The sequence below is a fragment of the Stylophora pistillata genome, chromosome 2 (assembly GCF_964205215.1).
Source record: "Stylophora pistillata chromosome 2, jaStyPist1.2, whole genome shotgun sequence".
NCBI classification, from domain to species: Eukaryota; Metazoa; Cnidaria; class Anthozoa; order Scleractinia; family Pocilloporidae; genus Stylophora; species Stylophora pistillata.
In genome coordinates, this window is record NC_142520.1 from 37,712,378 (window position 1) to 37,737,362 (window position 24,985).

Genomic DNA, 24,985 nt, shown 5'->3' on the forward strand with positions numbered 1-24,985 from the left:
AAAAATAAGAGTTTTGGAAACAAAAGTTGCAAAATTTGCCAGATGATACTCCTTGTTTTTCATTTTCCTGCAATTTGATTGGTCACTTTAAACAAGCCTTGAAATCTGATTGGTTGTTTGTTTTAAGTGTAAATTCCTCATTGGCTGGAAAAAAGATGCGATTTAGAGCAAAAAATGGTGCGATTTGGGAATAAATCGCACCAATTAGAGCCAATCAGATTACAGGGACCACCAGTGATTTCAAAATGAATGTAATAAAGTGAAATATGGTATCGGTCTTATTTTTGGCTGTTAACCGAATTTGATAGTTTAAGCAGCTTCAACATTTTTAGTGTAGATGCAACAGAGGAGACAAAAATTTGTCATGAAAAAAAAATGTGTCCTTTGATGTTGTCAGGGAAATTCTAGTTTAGTCTGCTTGTGCAGATACTGGTCCTAATGGAAACTTGTGGATAAAAGTCAGCCTCATGCCTATAATTATTGTAAATGTGAGGTGATTGGCTTTTCTGCAAAATGTTTTAGCTTGTAAAATCTTATTGTCCATGTGTTGGTAAGTTGGTTGGGGTGACTGTTATTTCCACAATCTTATGCTGATGATGCATGTGGCAATTTTATTTGGGGATCGCAACAAATTTCATAGCTGTGATTGGCTTATTGAATCACTGATATTAGCATGTTAGAAATGCGGAGACACACCTGGTGATTTTATACGCCAATCACAGTGATCTGCGAATATCACGATTGCCATACCAAGCATACTGGGTGATTTTCGTTTTAAATGGCCCAGTGTGTCGCAGACTTTAATTGAAGTTAGCATGCGGAGTCAACTTCCATTAAGGTTGTCAAAACATCAATTACCAATACCAGGAACAGTCTTTCTCAAGAGTATTTACTGCAAGAATGTGTTTGTAGTGTACATGTATGTGACTGTATGCAATGAAACATTTTTAAAATAAATTTTTCTTAGTTAATGATGGAAGTGGAAAGTTACTAGCTTACAGAGGACTTACTGATGCAGTTAAGTCAATTGTGAGAACAAACGGCTTAAAAGGATTATATCAGGTACTTTCAGTTAAATAAAAAGTATTGTAATACTGGTACAATTTGTGAATCAATTAACTAATTTTGGAGGTTAGCAGTTTTCTTTTAATCCATGTTTACCACTTTCAAAAATTCGAGTATTGCCCTTTCTGCTCACCATACAATACAAATTTTTTTCCTATCTGGAGAATTTGGTAATAAAGCAAGTAATGCCCCATTCATTTAAATTTTCTGCCCTGTCATCACCTTTGCTTGACAGTGTGTTGTTATTCTGAGGAGAAATTACTTTTCAAGAAATTACTTTACGCGAGACATGCGCGCCACGCGGACGTCAATGTGTTTACTTACAGTGGGGGAGAGGAGGAGGGGAGTAGGCTACCTTGAACAAAGTGCGATGAGAATTTTAAAAAATAACGAAATGATTTAAAGAAAAAAAAAACGCGCAGTGATTCCTATTTTAATGACACCGAATAAAAGGAAAAAATCTATAAACACGCAGTTCACTTTTCATCCTGTGCAAAGACTGTTTTGCCAGTATTTTTGGTTGTGTTAGTAGTAGTGATAAGGGTGAAAAATGGCTTCAATGCAGTCATTTTGATTATAAAAACTTACAGGACCTTGTTCTGAGTATTGTATTTGCTAGTTATTTTAAAGAATTTCTACGTGTATTATTCATTTTGTTTCTAAAAAATATCGAATTCAAATGGAATTGACGGGGAGATTTTATTTTCCTTCACTTTCTATAAAATGCAAAGTCAGCACTTTTCTCACATTTCAAAGCCAGTTATCTCGTAATATTGCGTGGCTACCACCAATTTTATTTTTGTATTGGATTCTGATAGCCCTTGATACAATACATTTTGCTTGCATAGGCATTGGCTGGGGAAAGTTAGATTGATTACGATGACGCAATACAGGGCTACTAGATCAAAATGCTTTAAGCATATCAAATTTATCATTCCACAAAAGCTGAACTTGAAGATCCTTCAAAATTAAAACATTCAAATATAGCAAATTACGAGTAATTTCGTTCTGTTCTCACAATTTAAAGTATGGAGTGTTTTTTAAAAGTTTTTATAACATAACCAAAGTAAAGCGCGCGCTCTGATTGGTCAATTTAGCGTCCCCCATTTGCCCATGGGTGTACGCTGCTGACGTGAGCAAATGCAAAGACTATTTTTCCGCGCGCGCTTGTTTTTTCTGGTCGCGTAAGATTTGTTAAATAAAAGGAACTCTTTATCTACAGTGCATCAATGTTATGTTATAAAACAAATGGTAAACACCACAGCGTACACTATTGAGTTATGGATGCACTTGGGAGGTTTGCTAAGCACTCAAGAAGCTAGAGTCGCTCTCGGCTATCGCCTTGAGCGATTCTTACGCTTCTTTCGTGCCTAGCAACCTCCCGCGTGCATCCATAACTCAATAGTGTACGCTGTGGTGTTTACCATTTGTTAATTTTAGGCAACAATTTAATGTGGAAGTAATATGACTGTTGTACGTCTTCATCTGGCACACAATCATTTTTTTTTGAGTGAAATAAGGATTATTTTGCTTCAGCGCAAGCACTTACAATGTATTCATGTGGTCTTATACTCAATATTTTCAGATTTAGCCCAAGAAAGGAAGTATTTGGTGGATTTTCCGCCATTTAAGATTCACCCCTCTCGCTTCTGTGATGGAGTTTGTCACAGCTAATGATCAATGTAGGACAGAAGTAAACATACAAGGAATGGCTCTCAAGCGCTCTGTCTTCAAAAGATGGTCAGTGGCGGCTCCTCACCTCTGCAATGTCAAATGCGGACAGGAGATCACGTGCAAAAGCTATAACTACAATCGAAAATACCAAATGTGTGAACTAAATAGCCGCACCAGGGAAGCGAGACCAGGGAATTTTCTTTCAACCCCTGGATGGTTTTACATTCAGCGACTGAACGGCAAAGGTATGAAATCAAAAGTTTATCTTATGTTTGGTTGGTATTCCTTGAATTATTCTCTATCCTGGGCCGATCCGGTTCCTTCTCACCTGAAAGAACTTATAATATAAAGAAACTAAAATATCTGCCTTTACCGCAGCTCCCTTAGGCTCTATCCCTGAATTACCGGCGCTGACTTGTCAAGAAATATAAGCAAGTGAAGGTAAATACACTATGGACAGAAAGTATTGGCTGGATCCAACTAGGAAAGGGAAGGCAGTACTGATTTACTATGTTATGGTTAACGAAGGTAGGTCCCATAAGTTTTGTTTGAGTTATTGTATCTTATGAATAGCTATCAGTATCATGAAAGTATTATAAATTATTCATGTACTATCATTAATATCACTATCGTAATATTTGATTTGGACCAGTTCTATGGTGGATGCCTCTCGTGAGTTACTCTAACTTAGTCACTTCTTCTCTTTCTAAACTGTAGATATGGATGAATGTAAATTTAACATCAGCGGCTGCGACGTGAATGCAGACTGTACGAATACGTATGGTTCTTACATCTGCACTTGTAAAGTGGGATACACTGGCGATGGACACTCATGCTCAGGTAATTTTGAGGATGATCTAGTGGATGCCTTCCGAATAACTGCCTTAGCATTTTTTTTTTTTTTGGTATATCGTCTCATATCATTATACAGCGTCACCCACGCAATGTTTTCGTAAAGTTTCCGTGATGTGCGTCTGGCTTGTTTCAAAGCTGTTGTGTTGATAGATTTAAAAAAAATCTTTGTGCTGAAATATACGAACAACAGATTGTATACTTGTACTTGTCACCACGGATTTACAGGAAATGGACGCAACTGTACGGGTACTAGATTCCTTCCTTTTTTTAAACCCCTCATATTAGAAAGAAAAGTACTGTCATCTTAGCAAGACTTGTTTTACCAGCATGCCTTAAAGAAAATAGCGACGGGTGTAGGCCTGAAGACAATGCCGACAATAACACAAATATATTAAATAAACATTGCGTGATAAAAAATCTTAATGACACAAATCGTTGTATTAGTGGTAAAAAATCTCAACTGGTAGAAGGCAGACTTGATGATTACTAGTGGGTAAGAACTAAGTATGTAAATTTTAACCTGGATATGCTGGAAATGGACAAAACTGTACAAGCGAAGTTAGTCTCATTGCAATCAAATCATGACCAGAATTTTCCAACATGACGCGTTGACTATAATGCCGCGCTATTCAGCCGCGTTACTAGAGAATTAGAAAATATATCACTCATGACCCGTTTAAGTTTAAGGAGCCGTCAGGGACTCTTAGGTTTTGTTCCTGACTTGTAAATGAAACATTTTAATAAATGATGCATTGTTATTCTGATTTGAACTTGGTCAGTAAACTAAGAGCAGAATCAGTTTATACAAAGTTTGGTTCCAGGACCTTAAACCTTCCTTTTTGTTTAAATTCTTTCTCCGTGTAATGTTTTCTTTCGACAACTTTCTAATTTGATGTCGATGGATGCAAAGGCAGCAATAACCTCTGTGACGAAATTGCAAATTGCTCCAATACTTTTGGGTCTTATAGTTGCACCTGCGAAGATGGATTTACTGGAGATGGACACTTGTGCTCAGGTAAAATTAAAACCTACAGTCGTCTCGAAGTACAATACTCAAATCGTTTCGCACGAAGGCAATGGAGATTTTGAAAAACAAAAAACAAAACAAAACAAACAAAAAAACCGGGTTGCTTAACTTAATTCCTGGTCATTCACTTTATTTTTGTACCCAAAAAGTTACATTGACATACCTACTGCTTCCAGATATCGATGAGTGCAGCAATGGAAGCCATGTTTGTGATATGAAAGCCAACTGTACCAACACTACGGGCTCTCGTAACTGCACCTGCAAGAAAGGGTTCATTGGAGATGGGCAATCATACCGAGGTAATTCAAATTAGCATCAGAATCCGACTCTACATAACAACTATCACCTTAGTAGCTGTTATTCCTTAGATTTTTTAATGCTGTTCCATCTATGAGTTGAATATGCTTAGTTATGTGGACAATTCTCTATCTAGCATTTATTTTACGAAACTCACGGAAGTCGCCTATCTTGTTTTTTTGTTACAGCTGATATACTTTTCAGTGACATATTTTTGTGCGTTTATTTGTTTGTTTGTTTGGTGTTTTGGGGTGTTTTGCTTCCAGATATCGATGAGTGCAATAATGGAGACCATCTCTGTGACGTCAATGCGAACTGTACCAACACTAACGGTTCCCACAACTGCACCTGCAGGGAAGGATACATCGGAGATGGACAGTCATGCCAAGGTAAGTTTGAGCTACCATCAGGCGAGCGAATAATTAATCAGAAATACGACCTCGCTCGCACGCAATATCAAAGAAGCCTTAGCATTAAACGAAGCATCTTTAGCAGGAAATATTAATCCTATTAAGCGCTACGTTTTGCATCATGTCTCCTTGCATGTTTATGCAAGGAGTCACAATTATCCGGCCACATTTTGCTTGTTTCAGAGCCATCATATTGGTGGGTTAAGAGATATTTGTGCTGAGATGTTTGTTTACAATATCTAATTCGTAAAACAGAAAAAGGAGAAACCTTTGTTTTATGATTTGCAATGATTAATAGCATCGTGCAACTGAGAGTGTTCATCCATTTCAAGGTGACAAAAATAAAAAAGGAGTGCAAAATATATTTATGATGTCTCAGATATTGACGAATGTAAAGGAAATCACTCTTGTCACGTGAATGCTACCTGCACGAACACCGATGGATCGTACGTTTGTACTTGTAAGCCCGGATATACTGGAAATGGACACAATTCTACAGGTACTTAATGTCTTTTACTGTGACCCTTCAAATTCGAGAGAAAAGTAATATCCTTGCCCAAAGTGTATATTAATTATATCCTGTCATCAGTCTACGTCACTACGAGATGCACGCACATGCTGCTGGTCAGTGCTCGCTTGCTGGTCTAGATCTTCAAACCATCTTTTTTCAACTTCGTAATGCAAGGAAAATATCCGCAATCCTGCGCTCCTTTGGAATCCTTTCTACAAAATTCCAAGCTTAAGGTACGTGGAAGTCCATGATTTTTTGATTTGTCCACAAATCTCAGCGAAAATATCCTGATGGGCGATTCAAACAATGCCGCTCCTGAAATGAATGAATTGCACGAGGACACCTCACGAAGATCACAGAGTGCCGAGGAGGGCAGCCTTAACAAGGCTATTTTCTCAATTAACGGAAATATGGCTAAGATGGCGGCCATTTTTGAGAACATGTGCGACACTAAAGGGCCACCGGCCAAGAAACGAAAGGCTAGAGGTGAAGACAGCATGTCAGCCTCTGACCCAGAGTCAGAGGAGGAGGCCGGGCCCTCAACCTCTCATCACATGGATGATAATGTTAAGTTGTATGCTAGCGGTGAATTGGAGGACGACGATGCCGTCAAAGTGCTCACCGAGCGTAATAAAAACCCTAAAAAGGTCACCGACCAGAAAAGTAGCAAAGGAAAGATGCTCAACTCATTGACTGATGCCTATAACACTGAAGACGCCATCGGCGATGATTTGGATGAGAATGTGACAACTCTTGTCAAAAAGCGATGGGGTAAGAAACTAAATCCTAATAAAATCAAGACAATTGTTGAAAAGCACAAACGTCCGGTAAATTGTCCTGAACTCAAACAGATAAAGGTCAATCAGGAGATATGGGCGCAATTAAATGCCCGCCAGCGGAAAGCTGTTTTACAAACTGCCAATCCTCAGCAGCTTGTCAATAAGACAGCTATCATCAATTTACAAACCCCTCAGTGGATTACTGCAAATGCTGAAAATACACCAGAGCTTATAAATAATCTCGCCGATACCATTGCAATGTTGGGTCATGTACAGACCCAGATGTCTCAGTTAAAACGAGAGCAAATTAAGCCTGCACTAAGCTACGAGTATAAGTCAATATGCTCATTTGAAGTACCTGCTACTTCACAACAACTCTTTGGGGACGAATTGTCCAAGCATCTAAAGGATGCAACGGAAACTAGTAAACTGAGGAAGGTTATAAAACCCAAAAACACTGCAAGCAACCGACCCCAATCGAAATGTGCCTGCCAGGAAAGACTCGTTTCAGGGAGATAGCCACCTTTCAAAAGCCGGGGCAATCAAGGCAAACAACAGTGCCAGAGAGCCACCAAGTGGTAAAAAAATTGAGAGAAATCCAAAACTCGGTAAGTATGTTTACACAAATTTTGCCACTCTTATTGAATTACCTTCATAGCCGATGTACCAGTTTTACAGCTGGGCAGGTGAAATTACACTACTCAGCTTGGACAAAACTAACTAGTGACAAGGATATCTTATCTGATGTCCTCGGAGTAAGCATCCAATGTGGTGACACTCCAGTGCGACATAAACTCCCAACAAACAAGCACAATGAGAATGATACTATAAACATCAATCTGGAAGTTCAAAAATTGCCTTCGAAAGGGCTAATTGAAGAGGCTAGCTATTATCCAGAACAAATAAGCTCAACTATCTTTCTAATACCTAAGAAATATGGGACTCATAGACTTATTTTAAACTTAAAAAAGTTTAATGAGGTTGTTACTAACTATCATTTTAAAATGGATTCTCTTGGCACTATAACAAAATTGGCTACCCAAAATTGCTACATGGCAGGCATAGACATGAAGGATGCCTATTACTCTATACCAATCAAGCAATCAGACAGAAAGTATTTACGTTTTCACTGGGAAAATAAGACCTACCAGTTTTCCTGTCTGCCAAATGGGTTAGCTTGTGCCCCCCGGAAGTTTACTAAAATACTTAGGCCAGTGCTGGCCCACCTGCATACTAAAGGGTACATATCAGTTGCTCACTTGGATGATGTTTATCTCCAAGCGCAGACATATGATCAATTTATTTTGAATGTCACAGAGGCTATGCTGATTCTTGAGTAGCTTGGCTTCATTGTACACCCTGTGAAGTCTCTTTTGATCCCTTCCCATGAGATAGTAGTCCTTGGTTTTCTCATAAACTCAGTGACAATGACTATCAGACTTACCAATGAGAAAGCAAAAATGAATATGCGATGCGTGCAAGGATGTTCAGCATGGCAAAATTACCATCAGAGAAGAAGCCAGAGTACTTGGTAAACTAGTATCAAGTTTCCCAGGGGTCATGCATGGTCCTTTATACTACAGACAACTCGAGGCTGACAAAACTGCAGCTCTTAAAAGAAATAAAGGAAATTTTGACTACTATATGACATTGTCACATGGAGCCCTCCAGGAGCTACAGTGGTGGGTTAGAAAAGTCGAAAAGTCCTTCTATGTAATTTACCACCCTAAACTTGAGCTCCTTATAACCACAGATGCCTCACTCTTTGGGAGGGGTGCTCATTGTGGGGAGATCTCAACTGGAGGAAACTGGTCTTTCTCTGAATCCCAGAATCATATTAATCAGCTAGAAATGCATGCTATTCTACTGGCTCTGAAAACCTTTGCAAAAGAAAAGAAAAATTTCCATGTCAGAATAATGTGTGATAATACAACAGCTGTCAGTGTGTTAAATCATATGGGTTCTAGCCATTCGCATAGCTGTAATCTAATGACAAAAGAAATTTGGGAATGGTGTACGGACAGGGGAATCTGGCTGAGCGTTGCCCATATACCAGGAAAGCATAACTTGGTTGCTGATTTTGAATCCAGGAGAAATGAGAGAGAGTCAGAGTGGATGCTAGACAAAGATGCCTTGTTTCATGCCTTAGAAAAATTAACGTTCCTGCCAGAAATTGACTTATTCGCTTTTCGCATTAATAATCAGTTTCCAAGTTGTGTTTCCTACAAACCAGATCCAACTGCTAGTGCTATAGATGCATTCTCATTGGATTGGTCGGTGCTGAAATTATATGCATTTCCCCCCCTTTAGTGTCATTTCAGCCTGCCTAAGCAAAATGGTATCAGATCAGGCAGCAGGAATTGTTGTTCTCCCAGATTGGCCAACTCAGAGTTGGTTTCCCAAAGTTCTGCACATGATGGTCAAGGAGAGAGTGCTGATAAAAGCAAGAAAGGAACTTCTGTTTCTACCGAGCCACCCGTCCGAAGTACATCCCCTGTGGGAAAAACTCAGTCTGATGGTATGTCTATTATCAGGGAAACCTAAATCGTATTGGGCTGTCTTCTAGTGCACAAAAAGTGGTAATGGCATCATGGAGGCCTGGTATTTCGAAACAGTATGATTCCTACCTCAGAAAGTGGTCTTGCTATTGCAAGGATAATGGCATTAACAGATGTCATCCGACCATTACCCAGGCAATTGAATTTTTAGTATCTCTCTACTCTTCAGGACTTGGCTATACTGCTGTAAATTCGGCACGCTCAGCACTCTCAGCGGTGATAATCATTGATGATGGGAGTAAATTTGGGGAGCACCCTTAGTTTGTCGTTGTTTTATAAGGGATTTATGAACTTAGGCCTGCATTGCCTAGATACAGCGAGATTTGGGACGTTAATATTGTTTTGGACTACTTCAGGACCATGAAGTTGGCCTAGGAGTTATCGTTGAAATATTTTTCGTTAAAATTGACAATGTTGTTACATCTAACAACTGGCCAACGAGGCCAGACGGTTCATTTATTTGACATCAATCATATACGAGCAGTTGGGGACATGTATAGGAATACCGTCATGGACAAGCTAAGGCAATCAAAGCCAGGAGAGCACCTGGGGCCTATCCAACTTTTAGCCTTTAAAGAGGACAAAAAACTTTGTGTAGTGGAGCACCTGACTGAATACCTTAGTAGGACCAAGCCACTAAGGAAGGAGTATTCCCAGTTGCTCTCAACCTACATCAAGCCTCATGATCCTGTTTCGCGGGACACTGTATCTAGATGGACAAAGGCAGCTATGAAATCAGCAGGAATTGACATCACTGCCTATTCTGCACACAGTACCAGATCTGCGTCCACTTCGTCTTGTAAAGCTAAGGGACTTGCGATACAAGAAATTTTGAAAGCAGCAGGATGGCTCAGCTCTGGAACTTTTGCACGTTTCTATGAGAAGCCGGTCGATAGAGCAGCAAACTTTGGACACACGTTATTGGAGTGAACAATGATTCACATCTGTAGCCCCTTTTGACAATAAATGTCGTTATTGTTGTTGAACTATGTCTGATTTTGTTGATAACTCATGGCACAGGAATTTGAAGTCTCATGTGACACCGTAATGACGTAGACTGATGACAGGATAGAATTACAAAATTAAACGAGACTTACCTGTAAGTTGAAGTTTGGTTGGGATTCTCTCCTGTCATCAGTCCGGAACGAAGGAGTAACATCCCAACCCACCCACCCTTCTCCTTCGTTCCTTATCCTGTGCCATTCACGTTGAAGACTGATCAGCAGCATGCGCGCGCATCTCATGTGACTCCTTCGTTCCAGACTGATGACAGGATAGAATCCCAGTCAAATTTCAACTTACAGGTAAGTCTCGTTTAATTCTGTAATCATATCATAATATTCTAAGTGGAAAGGGAAAACATTGTGGGCCTGTTGGCGAGGCAGACAATAATGTAATTCCAAATGCCAGACTGACAGCAAGCAGTATTTTCACTTATGGTGATATTATGCAAGAGTGTGAAATGTTGTTATTCACAAGTATGGTTATTGACTTTATGGTGGGACCGAAAGTCTCGTGACCAGTGAAACAGAATTATATATATTGCAAAGTTGAAGAAAAAAACACTCATCAGTTAAACGTTGCGATTTTTGTGGTGGTTCTGAAAAAACCGTCTCTTATACGGCCTCCGTCAAATGACCACAAAACGAATCCCGACCACACGAGCAGAGCTTTTTGGTAAATGTAGCGTCTCAATAATGGGACAGTAAACGAAACAAAACATGCTGATATCACGAAAGATTGTGATCAGTTAGCGAACAGCGAAACCAGGGTGATATTTACCCAGTGAAATAAGTGATTTCCGCCGATAGGAATGAAATCGCACATGCAACTTACAACATATAAATGCTAAGAAGTCGAAGTATATTGCAAAATTAAAAGCGCGTATAAATACAGCGAGGTTTACTCAACCGATTTTGGCGTCCTTTCTTTGTTTGGTAAACCCTATGTTTCAAACACAAAGAATGTCGACGTGAGGTTTAACACGAATCTCGTTCTTATAAACATGATTCGCAATCAAAGCTAATGACTTATGTTAAACAGAAGGTTAGATCTTGCTGTTTATTGATCGTTTAATTGTTATGATGCGATATTAAGACTATATCCAAACACGGAAAAATTTCGCAGAAAGCGACTTAGCATCCTCTAGGAGTCCCTGAAGGGCAAACGGATCAAACTTAGAATGAGTTAGAGTAATAAGTCGCATGTCAGCGATGTTCCCTCTGACGATCGCGTTCGATAATTCATTAAAACTAAGGGTTTACCAAACAAAGTAAGGACGCCAAAGTTTATAGAGTAAACCTCGCTCTACATATACTATGTCTTAGCTTTTATTTGATGTAAGTTTCACACATAACGTCTTTAGTCAAATCGCCACCGGTGGCGATTTGACTTTGAGTGCAGGCAAGTTTTGTGGTGGCGAGTTCGTTGTGATGGCGAATTGACCGTAAAATCCATCAGACCTCTCACGGACCCTTAAAGTTTAGCATCACATTTCCCTCGTTTTACTGATCGTTATAAAAATGGGAAATGACATACCATTTTTGACAGTTTTCGTTTAGACTTGATGTAGATCTAGACTTTGGTTCGTTCTCTGCTCATTGGCACCACCTTATCATTCTGTTAAACTTTAAAAAACTTTAGTCGCACGCGTCGCATTCGTCATGTTGTTCCGCCTGTTACAGGCACGGCATTCATAAAAAATGCAGATTTTTCGAGGACTCCCTCATTAAAAAGCAGGCGTTAATCCAGCGGAATAAGTTGGGGTATTAATTAGTTTTATAGTTATGCGTGTTACAAGGATATAAATTTCAGCAAGATATGTTTGTTTGCTTGGTTTTTTTTAGAGGGACTTACTTCTATGAAATTGTCACGATATTACTTTTACCTCCAGATATGGTTGAGTGCAGCAATGGAAGTAATCTCTGTGGCATTCTATATTACAGTATGTCAGCACATCATCCATAATTGTTTAAGGACATCTGGCCTGAGCAGATCTAGCCTCGACATATTTAAGGTTAAAAGCCCATAAGAGCCGATAATCAATTCTTTTCGATGTTGGTGAGGACGGGGGGCTATAAAGAAACATCTCTTGCAAGAGAGGATATCCTCCTTCGTTGCGTGGTAATATTTTTCATTATTCCTTAAGGGTGAGCACGATTTTAGTTTTCATTGTTATGAAAATAAGAAAGGTTGTTTTTGTTTCTAAAGAATCATTGCAAGCAAGATTCAAAAACGTCTTGCTGCGTGACTATCATTATAAGAAATAAACATCACCATTAATATCGAGAACTATGCAGAAATGTGTAGTTGCCTTTCAATAAAACGACTAACATTGTCTGCTGTGGCTGCAAACGCATTTCAAAAAGGAAATTTTAATAACACCACGCTTTTTTAATTAAATAGTTTGTACTCTTCCGCTACGGCGGTTGACGCACACCGCCATTGAAGATAACGGTTATGATTTAATAATGATAATCAGAATTATAATATTTATTATTAATAAAAATTAATATTTATATTGCGCAAATTAACATGTGGATATGATGAAATGCGCATCACAACACTTTTCGGGGGACTTTGGCTGGACTGCATCAGCAGTTTAGAATCAATCGAAGGAAACTTATTTGAAGATGCCCCCTCCCCCCAATTCCCAGTAAACAGGCCAGACCACATCATAGTAATCTCGTGAGTGGGTTCTTTAACGTCCCCTGCCTAACTAAATTAACTAATTAATAGATGTAGGAGACGGGGCCTACGGTTTATTCGTTATTATCCGAGAAGACTAGAAAGTCCATCCATTTCTTGATATTATAGAAAGGTAGCGCATTGTCCTCAGTTACTTTAAGACCTTGAGTGTTGGTCCGGCCGGGACTCAAACCATCGACCTCGACCTCCTGCACAACAGTCCAGCGCTCTAACCAATTGAGCTAACCGGGAGGTGGTTTTAAGTGAAGAAGAAAAGAATAACTGACGTTGTGGTAGCCTATTATGATCTTTACCCTTTGGAGACAAATTTGATACACCAGCTCTATTATTTCACTTATGAAAAAAAAAAAAAAAAAGAGAAAACCAATAACTTTAAACGATTGCTTTCAAATCAAAGTCTTCCAAAGTTCTAACGATGTACGAAAGCCTTCTTCGATTTTGAATGATTTCGCTAAGCATGCATTTCTCTTTTTCTTTTCAAACCTAGATGGCACGGAGTTCACTTAAGACGTGCAGAGTTTCTCAGTTATCATGCATATTTTAAGAATGCAGACACCTTTTTTAACTTATTTGTACGTCTTTCTTTGTTTAAGTTAATTACTTAGTTGTGTTAACTCGTGTCCACGAAGTAATTTATAACCTAATAATGATACGAAATTATTAGAAAACTGAATGAAATACAAGTAGAAACCCGTGTATAGGTTTGATTTGTGTAAAGTAAATTAAACATTTGCTAGCGAATAGGATTTTTATGCTCCTTATAACTTCCTCATTTGTTGTGGTTCTTAAGTTGCTATGAAAGCATAGACACTTCACCATTTACATGGCAACCGTCACTAGGCCCAAACCGAACATGCGCTCTCAGTCTTGGGCACCCCAGATAACGTGAACAGTCTAGTGGGTCCAGTTGCCCCAAAAGTTGCTTACAGAGTTTCAATTTTTTTCCCTCCCAGCCCGGCCCGGTTGTACATGTGTTTGGCGTTTGTTTTGCCCTCACCTTCCCTGGGCCAAATTCAAGCAATTTCATTTTTTAATGTTGTTACTGGATTGAACTTATTTTGCTTAGAACTGGCTTTGGGTTTTTACCCATAGTCCTTTATGTTCAACCTTGGCTTGCTTATTGACCCGTGGCCCAGCAAACAGAGCTCAGGCAAAGCAGTATGACCAGCACTTACTTTCAAGCGGGAAGTTATAAGAAGAGCATAAATGGTTTATCTAAGCTGATACTTACTTTATTACGGTACTATTGTCTGCGCTTACATTTTGAGGACCAAAAACGTGTTATTTTTTATCATCCTTCTGCTCTACAGGGTATGTGCGATTCCTTCCATCATTACCGAGTCCTTCAATAGGGACCTTAAGATTTGAGGACGGCGTCTTCTTCTGGGACTTCACGGCATATAAAGGCCTGGGGCGAGGACGCCGTTCTTTGTGCGGGAATTTAGACTTAAGAAAAGGTAAATAAGACGCGAACTTTTTCCAGCCCCTGGTCGAGAATAGCGTCCTTCAGGAAAGCGCCGGAAGAACGTCTGTTAAGTTTTTGCGAGGAAATAATCAATGAGGATGAATTTCTGTTGTTGTATGATGTTAACGAGTCGAAAAATCCACAGTATCTTTATTGGAATTATGAAAGATTTACATTGCAAGATAAAAGTGAGACTGAGTGTAAGACAGATTTTCGCTTCGAAAATTACGACATCCCTTTCTTGGTTGATGTTCTTGGCTTACCTGACGAAATATAATTAAAATCCTGAGGTTAGCTGGTCTCTTATAAAGTATAAAAAATTAATGCAATGGAGGCTTTCGAAATGAGTATTCTTTGTAGTGGGATGAAACTGGCTTTAAAGGTAAGCCGAGAAAACAAGCATCTTCGATATATCTCTTCTCAAGTCGCGGAAACGGCATGAGAGTAACCATTAAATTACCAATTCATGAATAAATCGGTAAACATGGCAAACAGGAGGAAAATGTATTGAGACTTTAAAAGAAAGATCGCAGCGCTCGAAAACTTTTTATTAGGCTCGCTGTAGAAACTGCGAGTTTGACTTCTGATTATAACTATACTCTACTTACATCAGCCGACCTCTCACATGACATGATAAATTGATGCTAAACATGATAAATTTTTTCCATTCTGTTTATAAGGAAAACATGTGGAGTCTACTTACTCGGAACTGGAATCCATCGTCTATCTCTGAAAAAACAAGGACTGTTAACCCCAGATTATACAAAATAACAGCGAAAACGGCGATATAAATTAATAATTTCAGCTCCAAAACCAAACAAATACTCACGTTTTGTGCACGACGGGAAATTTAAAAAATGGCGTACTCACCACATCTGAAACATTGTCCCATTCACACACAGACATGCGCAATGTCATTTTTAGGTGAAAACGAACTTCCGGTGGCGTCCTAGACAGGTGACGTCCTCAAATCGTAAGGTCTCTAATTTCTTCTTTCTTAGGGCTGATGGCAAATTTAAAAAAAGTAAATACATTTCTTGTTTTTTCAAAGTAACACTCAAGACAATCATACTACTACGAAAAGTTGCGACATTTATGAATAAGTTCTAAAACCGTTTCACGACTAAAAAAAGAATTGTTATATATATCCTCAAGGAACAAACAGGAACAAGAAATTTATTATTGATAATGTTTTTTTTTTATTATTGTTGTAACTGCAACTACGGTAACAAGAAGGCAAATGCTGACAACAGCCTCCTTTTAAGACGTTTTGAATTTCTGAAAGAAAAAAACTCCACAGAAAAGGTGTTGCATCTTCAAAGGTAGGCTAGTTTCTTTAACACTAGTCAACACTCTATGAAGTAAGACACTACATTTAAATAATCTAGAGAATACAACTTCTTCCCCTTTAAAAACAGATGACGTGATGATGATGAAACACCAAATACTTGGGAAACCTATAATAGGTAGAAGAGGAGAATAACCTATATAAACACTTTGACATAAAGCATTAAACAGCGTAACGAGCTTTATTTTGCAATTAGATAGTCATTAAGTCTATTCGCGTGGTACTTTTCAAGGGAGATGCGATACAATAGATAGAGTTAGGAAGATGGTAAAATTTGAGCTTGGTTGTGATGCAAAGAAATATGCTATTCAATTTTGCCAAGGGTTCGAGACAAAGCCGGAAAAGATCTAAGTTCCGACGATGAATCGAATTGGATAACCATGCTCAATTTTTGTAAAATAGCGGTCAAACGTCGGGCATGCGAGAGGGAATGAATTCTTGCCGACTGCATGCGAATTTCCCTGGCGAAATGTCAAATGAAAACACAAGAAACAGCCGCTTTCTCGCCAAAAAAAAAAGCGAAATAAATATCGAACCGTTCACAGAAATCTTCCAAAGGAAACAAAAGTAGGGAAAAGCATAACTCCAGACTTTTCGAGGACACAGCATGTTCAAGTACGGATATCCTGTTCTTTGCTCTACAAAAAAGTTGTACGCTTTTAAAATATCGTGGCTTACTGTTCGTGTGGTTATGTTTTAACTCGTGTGAGACAATTTGCTTCTGACATCTAGTCATTATCTATTCATTATACCATTACCGGCGTAGGATGTTATGCTGACAAATTCTTTTGGAAATATGAAGGTCTCAGCTTCCGGAATTAATATTTTCCATTTAGCAAAGTAGTGGATCGCATCATATTATAGTGAGTTGTATGTCAGTGCACGTAAGGTGACGTTCTTACCTCTTGCACATAATCATAATTAGTATCACTGCCTTAGTTGGGGGTACACGTTTCCCGTTTTTCCATCTGCTGGATTTAAGGGATTTTTGTGTCCTGTATCGGTGTGTTTTCGGTGTCTTGGCTCTTTTCAATCATATATATAAAGAGTACAGGACGCCTTTTATTCCAAGTATTTTTATTATATTTAATTTAATGGTTTTCAGTGGATTGCAACAAATTCATAGTTTAACTTATTGAAATCGCCCAGACTTGCTGGGGATTCGCGTCTATGAAATGCTTCACACACTAATAGCGATACGAAAATACAGTAGGCCAGAGTAAAATACATAAAGGGATCCGATTCGATGTGTGTACACTGACTGTAATATGTTATAGCTGATCATTGATTCTTTGGGTCGCTAATACATGCGTGTGTTGTGATAGAGAAAAGCGCGTTATTCCTTCTAATTATTCTGCCCTACGGGATGTATGCGATTCATTTTTTATGTCAACAACTAATGAAAAGTCTAAGAAAACCATTTACGTTCTATTTTACTAAATGTTGCACTCAAACCGCTTCAAAAGTTGTAACATTTCTTTAAAAAAAATGTTAAACTTTCAAGAATGAAGGAAAAAAAAAAAAAAAAAGCAGCCATTTTTATTGTCAAGGACCAGATAGGAACAACACCTAAATGATTAATTACAGGTTATATATTACCTATTGTCACTGTCACTACGGTTGTAAAACGACAAATGTCGATGGCAGAATCGTTTTTAAGATGTTTTTAATTCCTCAATTAAAAACCCTAGAGAAAGCCTGCTGCACGCTGAAAGAGAGGCCAGATTTCTTTGATGCTACCATGTTAAAACTGAAAATGAAAGACTTCATTCAAATCATCTGGATACAACTAATAATAATGTGCTTATTCCTTTCTGAAGGTAAAAAGAAAAGCATTATCCGAACAAATAAGATGGGATTCCCGCTCCTGAAGAAAGCGAAAATCGAGAGCGAGAATTTTTTTTTTTTTTTAACGCCGTCCTTGCGGTAGAATAAAATTTTGAAATGGACATTTTATGGAAAGAAGTTACCTAATAATGATACTAAATTATTAGAAAACTGAGTAAAATACAAGTAGAAACCCGTGTATAGGTTTGATTTGTGCTAGGCAAATAATTTATCTAAGCGGATACTTACTTTATAATGGTACTATTGTCTGTGCGTGCATTGTGAGGATCAAAAACGTGTTATTTCTTATTATCATTCTACTCCACAGGGTGTGTGCGATTCCTTCCATCATTACCGAGTCCTTCAATTTCTTCTTTCTTATGGCTGATGGCAAATTTAAGAAAGTAAGTGTTTCTCAAAGCAACACTCGAGACACTCATGCTACTACGAAAACTTGCGACATTAATAGATAAATTCTAAATCGTTTCACGACTAAAAAAGGAATTGTTGTTATGTATCCTCAAGAAACAAACAGGAACAAGAAATTCATTATTGATAATGTTTTTTTCTTTTGACTATTTTAACTGCAACTACGGTAACAAGACGGCAAATGCTGACAACAGCCTCCTTTTAAGACGTTTTGAATTTCTGAAAAAAACATAAAAACTCCATAGAAAAGGTGTTGCATCTTGAAAGGTAAGCTAGTTTCTTTAACACTTGTCGACACTCTATGAATGAAAACACTACATTTAAATAATTGAGAGAATACTACTTCTTCCCCTTTAAAAATAAAAAAAGTTAAAAAGTTTCCGAGCGAATTAGATCTGATGATTTTCCGCCCATGAAGAAAATTAAACTTTAAAGCGATTAGTTTTGAGTTTTATATTCCTTGCCTAGATTTCGCATTTTATCATTTTCTGTCAAGAAATAAGATGGTAAAATTGACATGATATCACTAAATATCTAAATAACAGAGAACGCAATTTTTTTTTAATCGACAGATTCGAGACATGATATTTACATGACATTTTTTCAAACTTTTCGTCCATTTATAATGATGAAATTCTCTTCATTACATCTCGAATTTTACGTGTGCGATGCAGCACATTGGACGTGAATGAGGCATAACTGATCGCCAAAGGTGACAAGAAACCTTTACATTCTGAAATTTGGCCAGAGCCTAAGGAAATTCAAATGGAATTGCTTTTTATTGACGTTCTACAACTTTCTACGAATTTTTGTGAGGTGCAAAGTTTTGAAATACTTTCCTTCTTTAATGTTGCGGATGAGAGACGCCAAACCATTTTTTAATTAATCTAACCTAAAGTTTTGCGAATAAAAAAAAAACAACAAACAAAGCAAAACAAAACAACATTATTCAAGTAAACTAACAGTATTTAGTAGAGGGTCAAAAAAGGAATAGTCCCTTTGGCTCTATAAAGCCAATGTGGTGCACCTTTTTTTATATTTTCGCTGTTTCTCAGAATTTTTGTTCTGTCACTTAAGAACGACTTTCTGTAAATATCAAGGTTAGGTGTCCAAGATGGAAAAATCGAAGTCGCCCAAACTTTGTTACATTAAATCCCTTATAAAGCTCTTTTAGGAAATACAAGATTCGGTTTCTTGTAATTGATATTTTCCAAAAATATAATTTTTTGAATTTTCACCTCCGAGAGGCCCTTAAACCACCAAAAAATGTGTTTCGCATCCTCTCGTGGTGAACACAAACGGAATCAAAAACCATGACTATTGCGATATAAGATAATTCTATGACCCTTCCATTGTATGAAAACTTTGTTGTAATTTCAAAATATTTCAATCTGAATTTTTAATTTGTTTTCATATCATGATAATCAGGTGAAAATAACCGTCTTGGTTTTCTGCTAAAAAATTAGTTTGGATGGAAGTGAGTTTTGAGATTTGCAAATGTGCTTTTTCAAAAGTGGATTGACGATTTGACACTTTACAAAATAGTAATTCTCTCTATTGGAGGCCAGAGGAAGTTTTAAGACTAAATTTCAAAGTCAAAAAATAAAACTCCTTTCTTGATTAGAAAACCAACTGTCAAAACCGAAAACAAGCATAACATCTCTTATGACGGAAAATAAAAGATAAATAGGCTCTTTGCAGGACTTAATCACGTGCTTGGATACCACATAGCAACGCACTGCTGGTGAGTAAGCAAACCCGCGTCCCGCTCATCGTGGCGATCAACTCAAGCGAAACGAACTTTGACATTTTGGTCGAAAACATCTCAAACGCTTGTTGTTTAAGAACGGAAAACGAGATTTATTGTGACTTTAGTTTCATCGAGCTTGAATTTCGCCTGATTTACCTTTGCTCTGGGAGTAAAGGCCAGCCAAAAGCCCAAGTATAAGACAAGATATGGTCGATTCCCCAAGAACGAGTGACGGTGAGTTTCTTTGTTAACAGTCGTATTTCAATCTTATAAACGTAATGTCGTTCGATACAGAAAACAGTTTCTAGTGTTAAGAATTACATTTGCTTGAATCCAGAAAATTATGATCTGTATTTCCGATTTTGCGTGTTGAATTCTTTTGAGTTCGTTGAACGCAACTAGTGTTCACACTCTCGCTCGCTTTCATTTTTGTCGCAACTGAGTGGCCAAATTCCCATCTTGGTATTTCGTAATCATAATATTTTCGCCAACCAATTGCGGATTCACAACTGACTACAATATTTTGTTCTGTTTTATAACCTGCCAACAAGAAAAAACGTTGCTGTGCGTTGCATTGTTGTGTTCCACAATGTAAAAATGACACCCGTTACAACAGCTCGTTGTCTTTTCATCGTTTTCCTAAGAAAGACGAACAACTCAGAGCAGAGTGGATCGTAAAAATTCGACGCACATCGTGTAAATATCCAAGCTCAGCGAAAAACTTAAAGCCTTTGGTTGTGTGCCTGCAGTCAGATTCTTTCCGGGTATACGCTTCAACCTCAGAAAATGTAAGGTCAGGAAATACGGACAAGTCGGCATAAACAGCTAGAGGAAAGAAATAGTGGTCTATAGAAATATCACCTCCAATTCAATGTAATTCTTCTAGAATAAAGATAGCTGGCGTAAAACTTCGTTTCGTATTGATAACACAAGATAAAAACCAACAATGTATTATTATGAGTCAGTAATTTCCAAGACTGATAAAGCGAGCGAGAATGTAAACAACACTAGTTGTGTAGTAAATGGCTTGAACCCGGGGGTAACATGTGAGGGTGTAGTCTGATCGTCCGGGTGAGTGTAGACCTGAAAAGGACTGTTGTCGGTGGTAGTGACTGACGTTTCGACAACCCGTGCGGAAGTCATCAGCAGAGTCAAGTGAATGATTGTTGTCAGTAGAATGTTCTTATTCCAGTTCGTGTGAAATGATCGGTTGGTTTTGCCGTGATGTTATTGGCTGTAAGACTCAAGTGACGTAAGTCGGTCGTGATTGGTCTGTTTCGATCTGTCAGTAAAGTTAGGTCGTTCTTTTTCGGTCGTTTGTGATGTTTATGTCGTGAATGAGTCGTTTGTATGGATCGAGTAGTTGTTGACATCTGTTTAGGGGAGTCTGTTCTAAGTTAATAAACCAGCTTACCAGAGTCAGTCGTTGAAAATAGTCAATGCTGTAGGTTAGGCATTGCGCAGAGTCCCAGTCAATGTTATGGTTGGTAAGTCGATGGTGTTCAGTGCTGAGTCACTATTTGAAGGCCTTTTTAGTATCTTCAAAAATAGTATACAACGTGGCATTTTCCCCAGTAATTGGAAGATTGGAGAGGTAATCCCAGTATTTAAGAAGGGGACCAAATCAGACTGTGCCAATTACCGACCACTGACTATGCTTAATTTAAATAGCAAAATATTGGAGAGCATTGTTTGTGATTCCTTAGATTATCACTTTGTAACAAACGAACTTATACACTCAAATCAGTGGGGTTTCAAGAAAGGTGTCTCCACCGAATCACTACTCTTGTATCTGACCGAAACATGGAAAAAGGCAATCGATGATGGCTACAAAGTTGGAGTTTTATTTGTTGACTTCAAGAAGGCGTTCGACACCGTCGACCATACCATCCTAAAAGACAAATTGTCCGATGTAGGTGTGTCTGGTGTGTTCTTCGAGTGGATCGCAAGCTACCTTCATGAAAGATCCCAATATGTTACTGTTAACGGTGTACGATCAAAGCTACAACAAATTGATATCGGTGTTCCACAAGGCTCTTTACTGGGTCCCAGACTCTTCACAATATATGTCAACGATTTACCGAACTCGTCCGAAACTGGGTGCATTCATATGTTTGCAGACGACACCACAATTTATTACCTTGGGAAAGGAGTCGAAGAAATCATTGATGCGTTAAATTTAATACTAAACGACTTCAAAGTGTGGTGCTGTAAAAATCACCTGACTGTTCACACTGGTAAGACCGTGGCAATGTTAATTTCCAGTCAAGTCTTTGTCGGACCAATGAGACCCCTAATGTTCGGAAACTCTCACATTTACTTCACCACCAAATCTACTTGCTTGGGTGTTGAAATTGATTATAAACTGAACTGGAAACCGCAAGTTAAAGCCCTGCACTACAAGTTTGGAGGAAAGCTAAAATTCCTTAAAAAGCTCAAAGCCCTACCATCAGGTGTACTAGAAGAAATATATTTTAAAGGGATTGTCCCAAGCATCACATACTGCATTGCTATTTGGGGGTCCTGTTCACCATCTACATTTAATGAATTGGAACATTTACACTTGAAAGCAGCCAAACTAATCCATAAACTGCCCAGCGAAACTCCTGACTCTGACGTCCTTGACCTAGTTAAATGGAAATCATTAGGCTATATTTACAAACGTAGACTCGCTTCTATAATGTATCAAGTACATTATAATAGTTTACCTGATCAACTTACTGCCCTTTTCACAAAACGCAACATTGATAGTAATTATAATCTAAGGCGTATTAATGACTTTCCGCATGTACGGTGTAACAGTGACCTTGGTAGAAATAGTGCAAGGTACAGAGGGCCCATTGTCTGGAATTTGCTGCCTAAAGCCATCAAGGATGCTTCCTCTATACAGCTTTTTAAACAAAAACTTAGACAGGCCTCAAGGACATTAGATCGCATTCAATTCGAAAAGGAGGCCTGTGTGATAACATCAAAGCAAACGGATTTTTTATACTTTTAAGTCCTTGAAATTTCTTTACTTTTTCCTCAGAATTGTCCATATATTTAAGTAGTTCCTTTTTAGTTCCTGGCAGGTCCACACCAGCCTTCGGGTTGCCACAAACCGACCTGCCTTAACAAAAATTATATGTATGTATGTATGTATGTATGTGATTGCTGACATCACCTTTTCTCGTCGCCCGTCTGTGTTCAGTCAGTCTTGTTGTGAGGTTTCTGCCAGTCTCACCAATGTAGGAGGCTTGGCAGTCGGAACAATTGATCCTATAAATCGTTCCCTGTCTGTTCCTCGGTTCGTCTTTGTTTTTAACGTTGGTTAGTAACTGACGTAGTGTGGTGATGGGTTTGTGGGCGACGCGGATATTGAAGGGTAGTAAGATGCGCGAGATATTTTCAGACATGTCTTTTATGTACGATATGGTTGCTGTAGTCGTAGGGGTTGCCGTGTCGTTTGTTTCGGTAGTGGTAGTGGGTCGGTGAGTGTTTCGTCGGATGAAGTCGTTGCTGTAGTTGTTCTTCGTAAAAACACGATGAAGGTATTTGTTTTCGTCGGATAAGCTGTCTGCCGAGTGGCATGCTAGTTGTGCGCGTCGTGTTAGAGTTCTGATAGTTGTGGCTTTGTGTGATGTAGGGTTGTAGGATGACTCGTCTAGTAATCTGTCGGTGTGTGTCGGTTTCCTGTAAACTGTCGTCCGTAATGAGTTGTCGTTGTGGCTTACCAGGCAGTCTAGAAAAGGAAGTTTGCCATTTTCTTCGACTTCTCTGGTAAACTGTATGTCAGTGTTTTGTTTGTTAAGGTGGGGGTGGAATGCGTCAATTTCGTCGTGTCGAACGGCGGTGAATGTGTCGTCAACGTAACTTAGCCAAAGCGGTATCGTTTGTCGGCAAGTCGAAAGGGCGCGTTTCTCGATGTTCTGCATCACAATTTCTGCTATAACAACAGAAACTGGAGACCCTTACCGTTGTGCTGAAAGTGAGTAGACGTTAGGCAAACGTTTAGCAAGTCCATGATGTGAATTCCAGAGAATCACATGGTAGCGTCGCTTAGTAGTGGAAGGATAGCTATTACATAGAGCTCCAAAACGAACGCACAAGCACCACATGTAACAATCCCAAGTGTTTTAATTTTATGTGATACAAAATGGAACGTAGCCAGTTAGCGATAAATAAGGTAGTTGCTGAATACTTGGTGTGATTGCGATAGCAAATGTGATATAATTATGTGTGTGTGGTTCAAACTAGAAGGTAACAGAAAACGAAACGAAGCTAATTAATTGACCTACAAAACGATGACACAGCACAGTGACCTATTCTTGAAATCAGCTGAACTAATAATGAAAGAAAAGATAAACTAAATCGAGCATAAACAATATAGGTAACTTGCTTTGGTAGAGCTCCTAGCGTACTTGAAAAGCGCGGGTAGCGGAGTAGACAAAACAATTTTACACTGAGTAGCGGAGCGCACGACCTCTTGCCAGCGATCAAAAAATGGTTCTCTCTTTGTCGCAAGCCCGTAGTATGAGCGAATGACTGACATAACTTGCGTAACATTTTCACACCAGTTACAGTAATCGACAAATAGCGCTATTTATTGCTTAAATAGCGCTATCTACTGCGAGGATCGTGCATCATACGTATCTAATACCGCAGTTCAAAATATATGAACTTCATATATTTCATTGTATCCAAAAATAAACCGTAACGTAGATAAACATTAACTAAGCATAGACAATAGGCGGTTAAGCAATAATCTAAAGGACAAAGAAAATAAATAGCGTTTCACAACTAACACATAATGTCGTCTGTCGATAGCGGTATTTGGTCAGTAGATTGTCGGATTGCAGTCTCAGTGCATTGTAATGCCAATTGACGGGCGACGAGGAAAGGTAATGTCAGCAATCACATTGCTGAACACCATCGACTTACCAACCACAACATTGACTGGGACTCTGCACAATGCCTAACCTACAGCATTGACTATTTTCAGCGACTGACTCTGGTAAGCTGGTTTACTAACTTAGAACAGACTCTCCCCTAAACAGATGTCAACAACTACCCGATCCATACAAACGACTCATTCACGACATAAACATCACAAACGACCGATAAAGAACGACATAACTTTACCGACAGATCGAAACAGACCAATCACGACCGACTTACGTCACTTGAGTCTTACAGCCAATAACATCACGGCAAAACCAACCGATCATTTCACACGAACTGGAATAAGAACATTCTACTGACAACAATCATTGCGGTTTTCACCTGCCTGGTACATATTTATT

The 24,985-nt window shown here is 38.6% G+C and overlaps 1 protein-coding gene and 1 pseudogene across 1 annotated transcript in view; one reads left to right on the forward strand and one right to left on the reverse strand.

The window, feature by feature from the left end:
* The window catches only part of LOC148739354 (uncharacterized protein KIAA1958 homolog), a 2,220-nt pseudogene extending 1,859 nt beyond the window's left edge, over nucleotides 1-361 (reverse strand).
* The window catches only part of LOC148739348 (uncharacterized), a 158,837-nt gene that overhangs the window by 63,312 nt on the left and 70,540 nt on the right, over nucleotides 1-24,985 (forward strand). Inside the window, exons 7-11 of the mRNA XM_088751146.1 lie at nucleotides 3,457-3,577; nucleotides 4,485-4,609; nucleotides 4,798-4,920; nucleotides 5,185-5,307; nucleotides 5,708-5,827. Of these exons, the coding sequence (XP_088607272.1) occupies nucleotides 3,457-3,577; nucleotides 4,485-4,609; nucleotides 4,798-4,920; nucleotides 5,185-5,307; nucleotides 5,708-5,827 (612 nt within the window). The remainder of the gene's footprint in view (nucleotides 1-3,456; nucleotides 3,578-4,484; nucleotides 4,610-4,797; nucleotides 4,921-5,184; nucleotides 5,308-5,707; nucleotides 5,828-24,985) is intronic.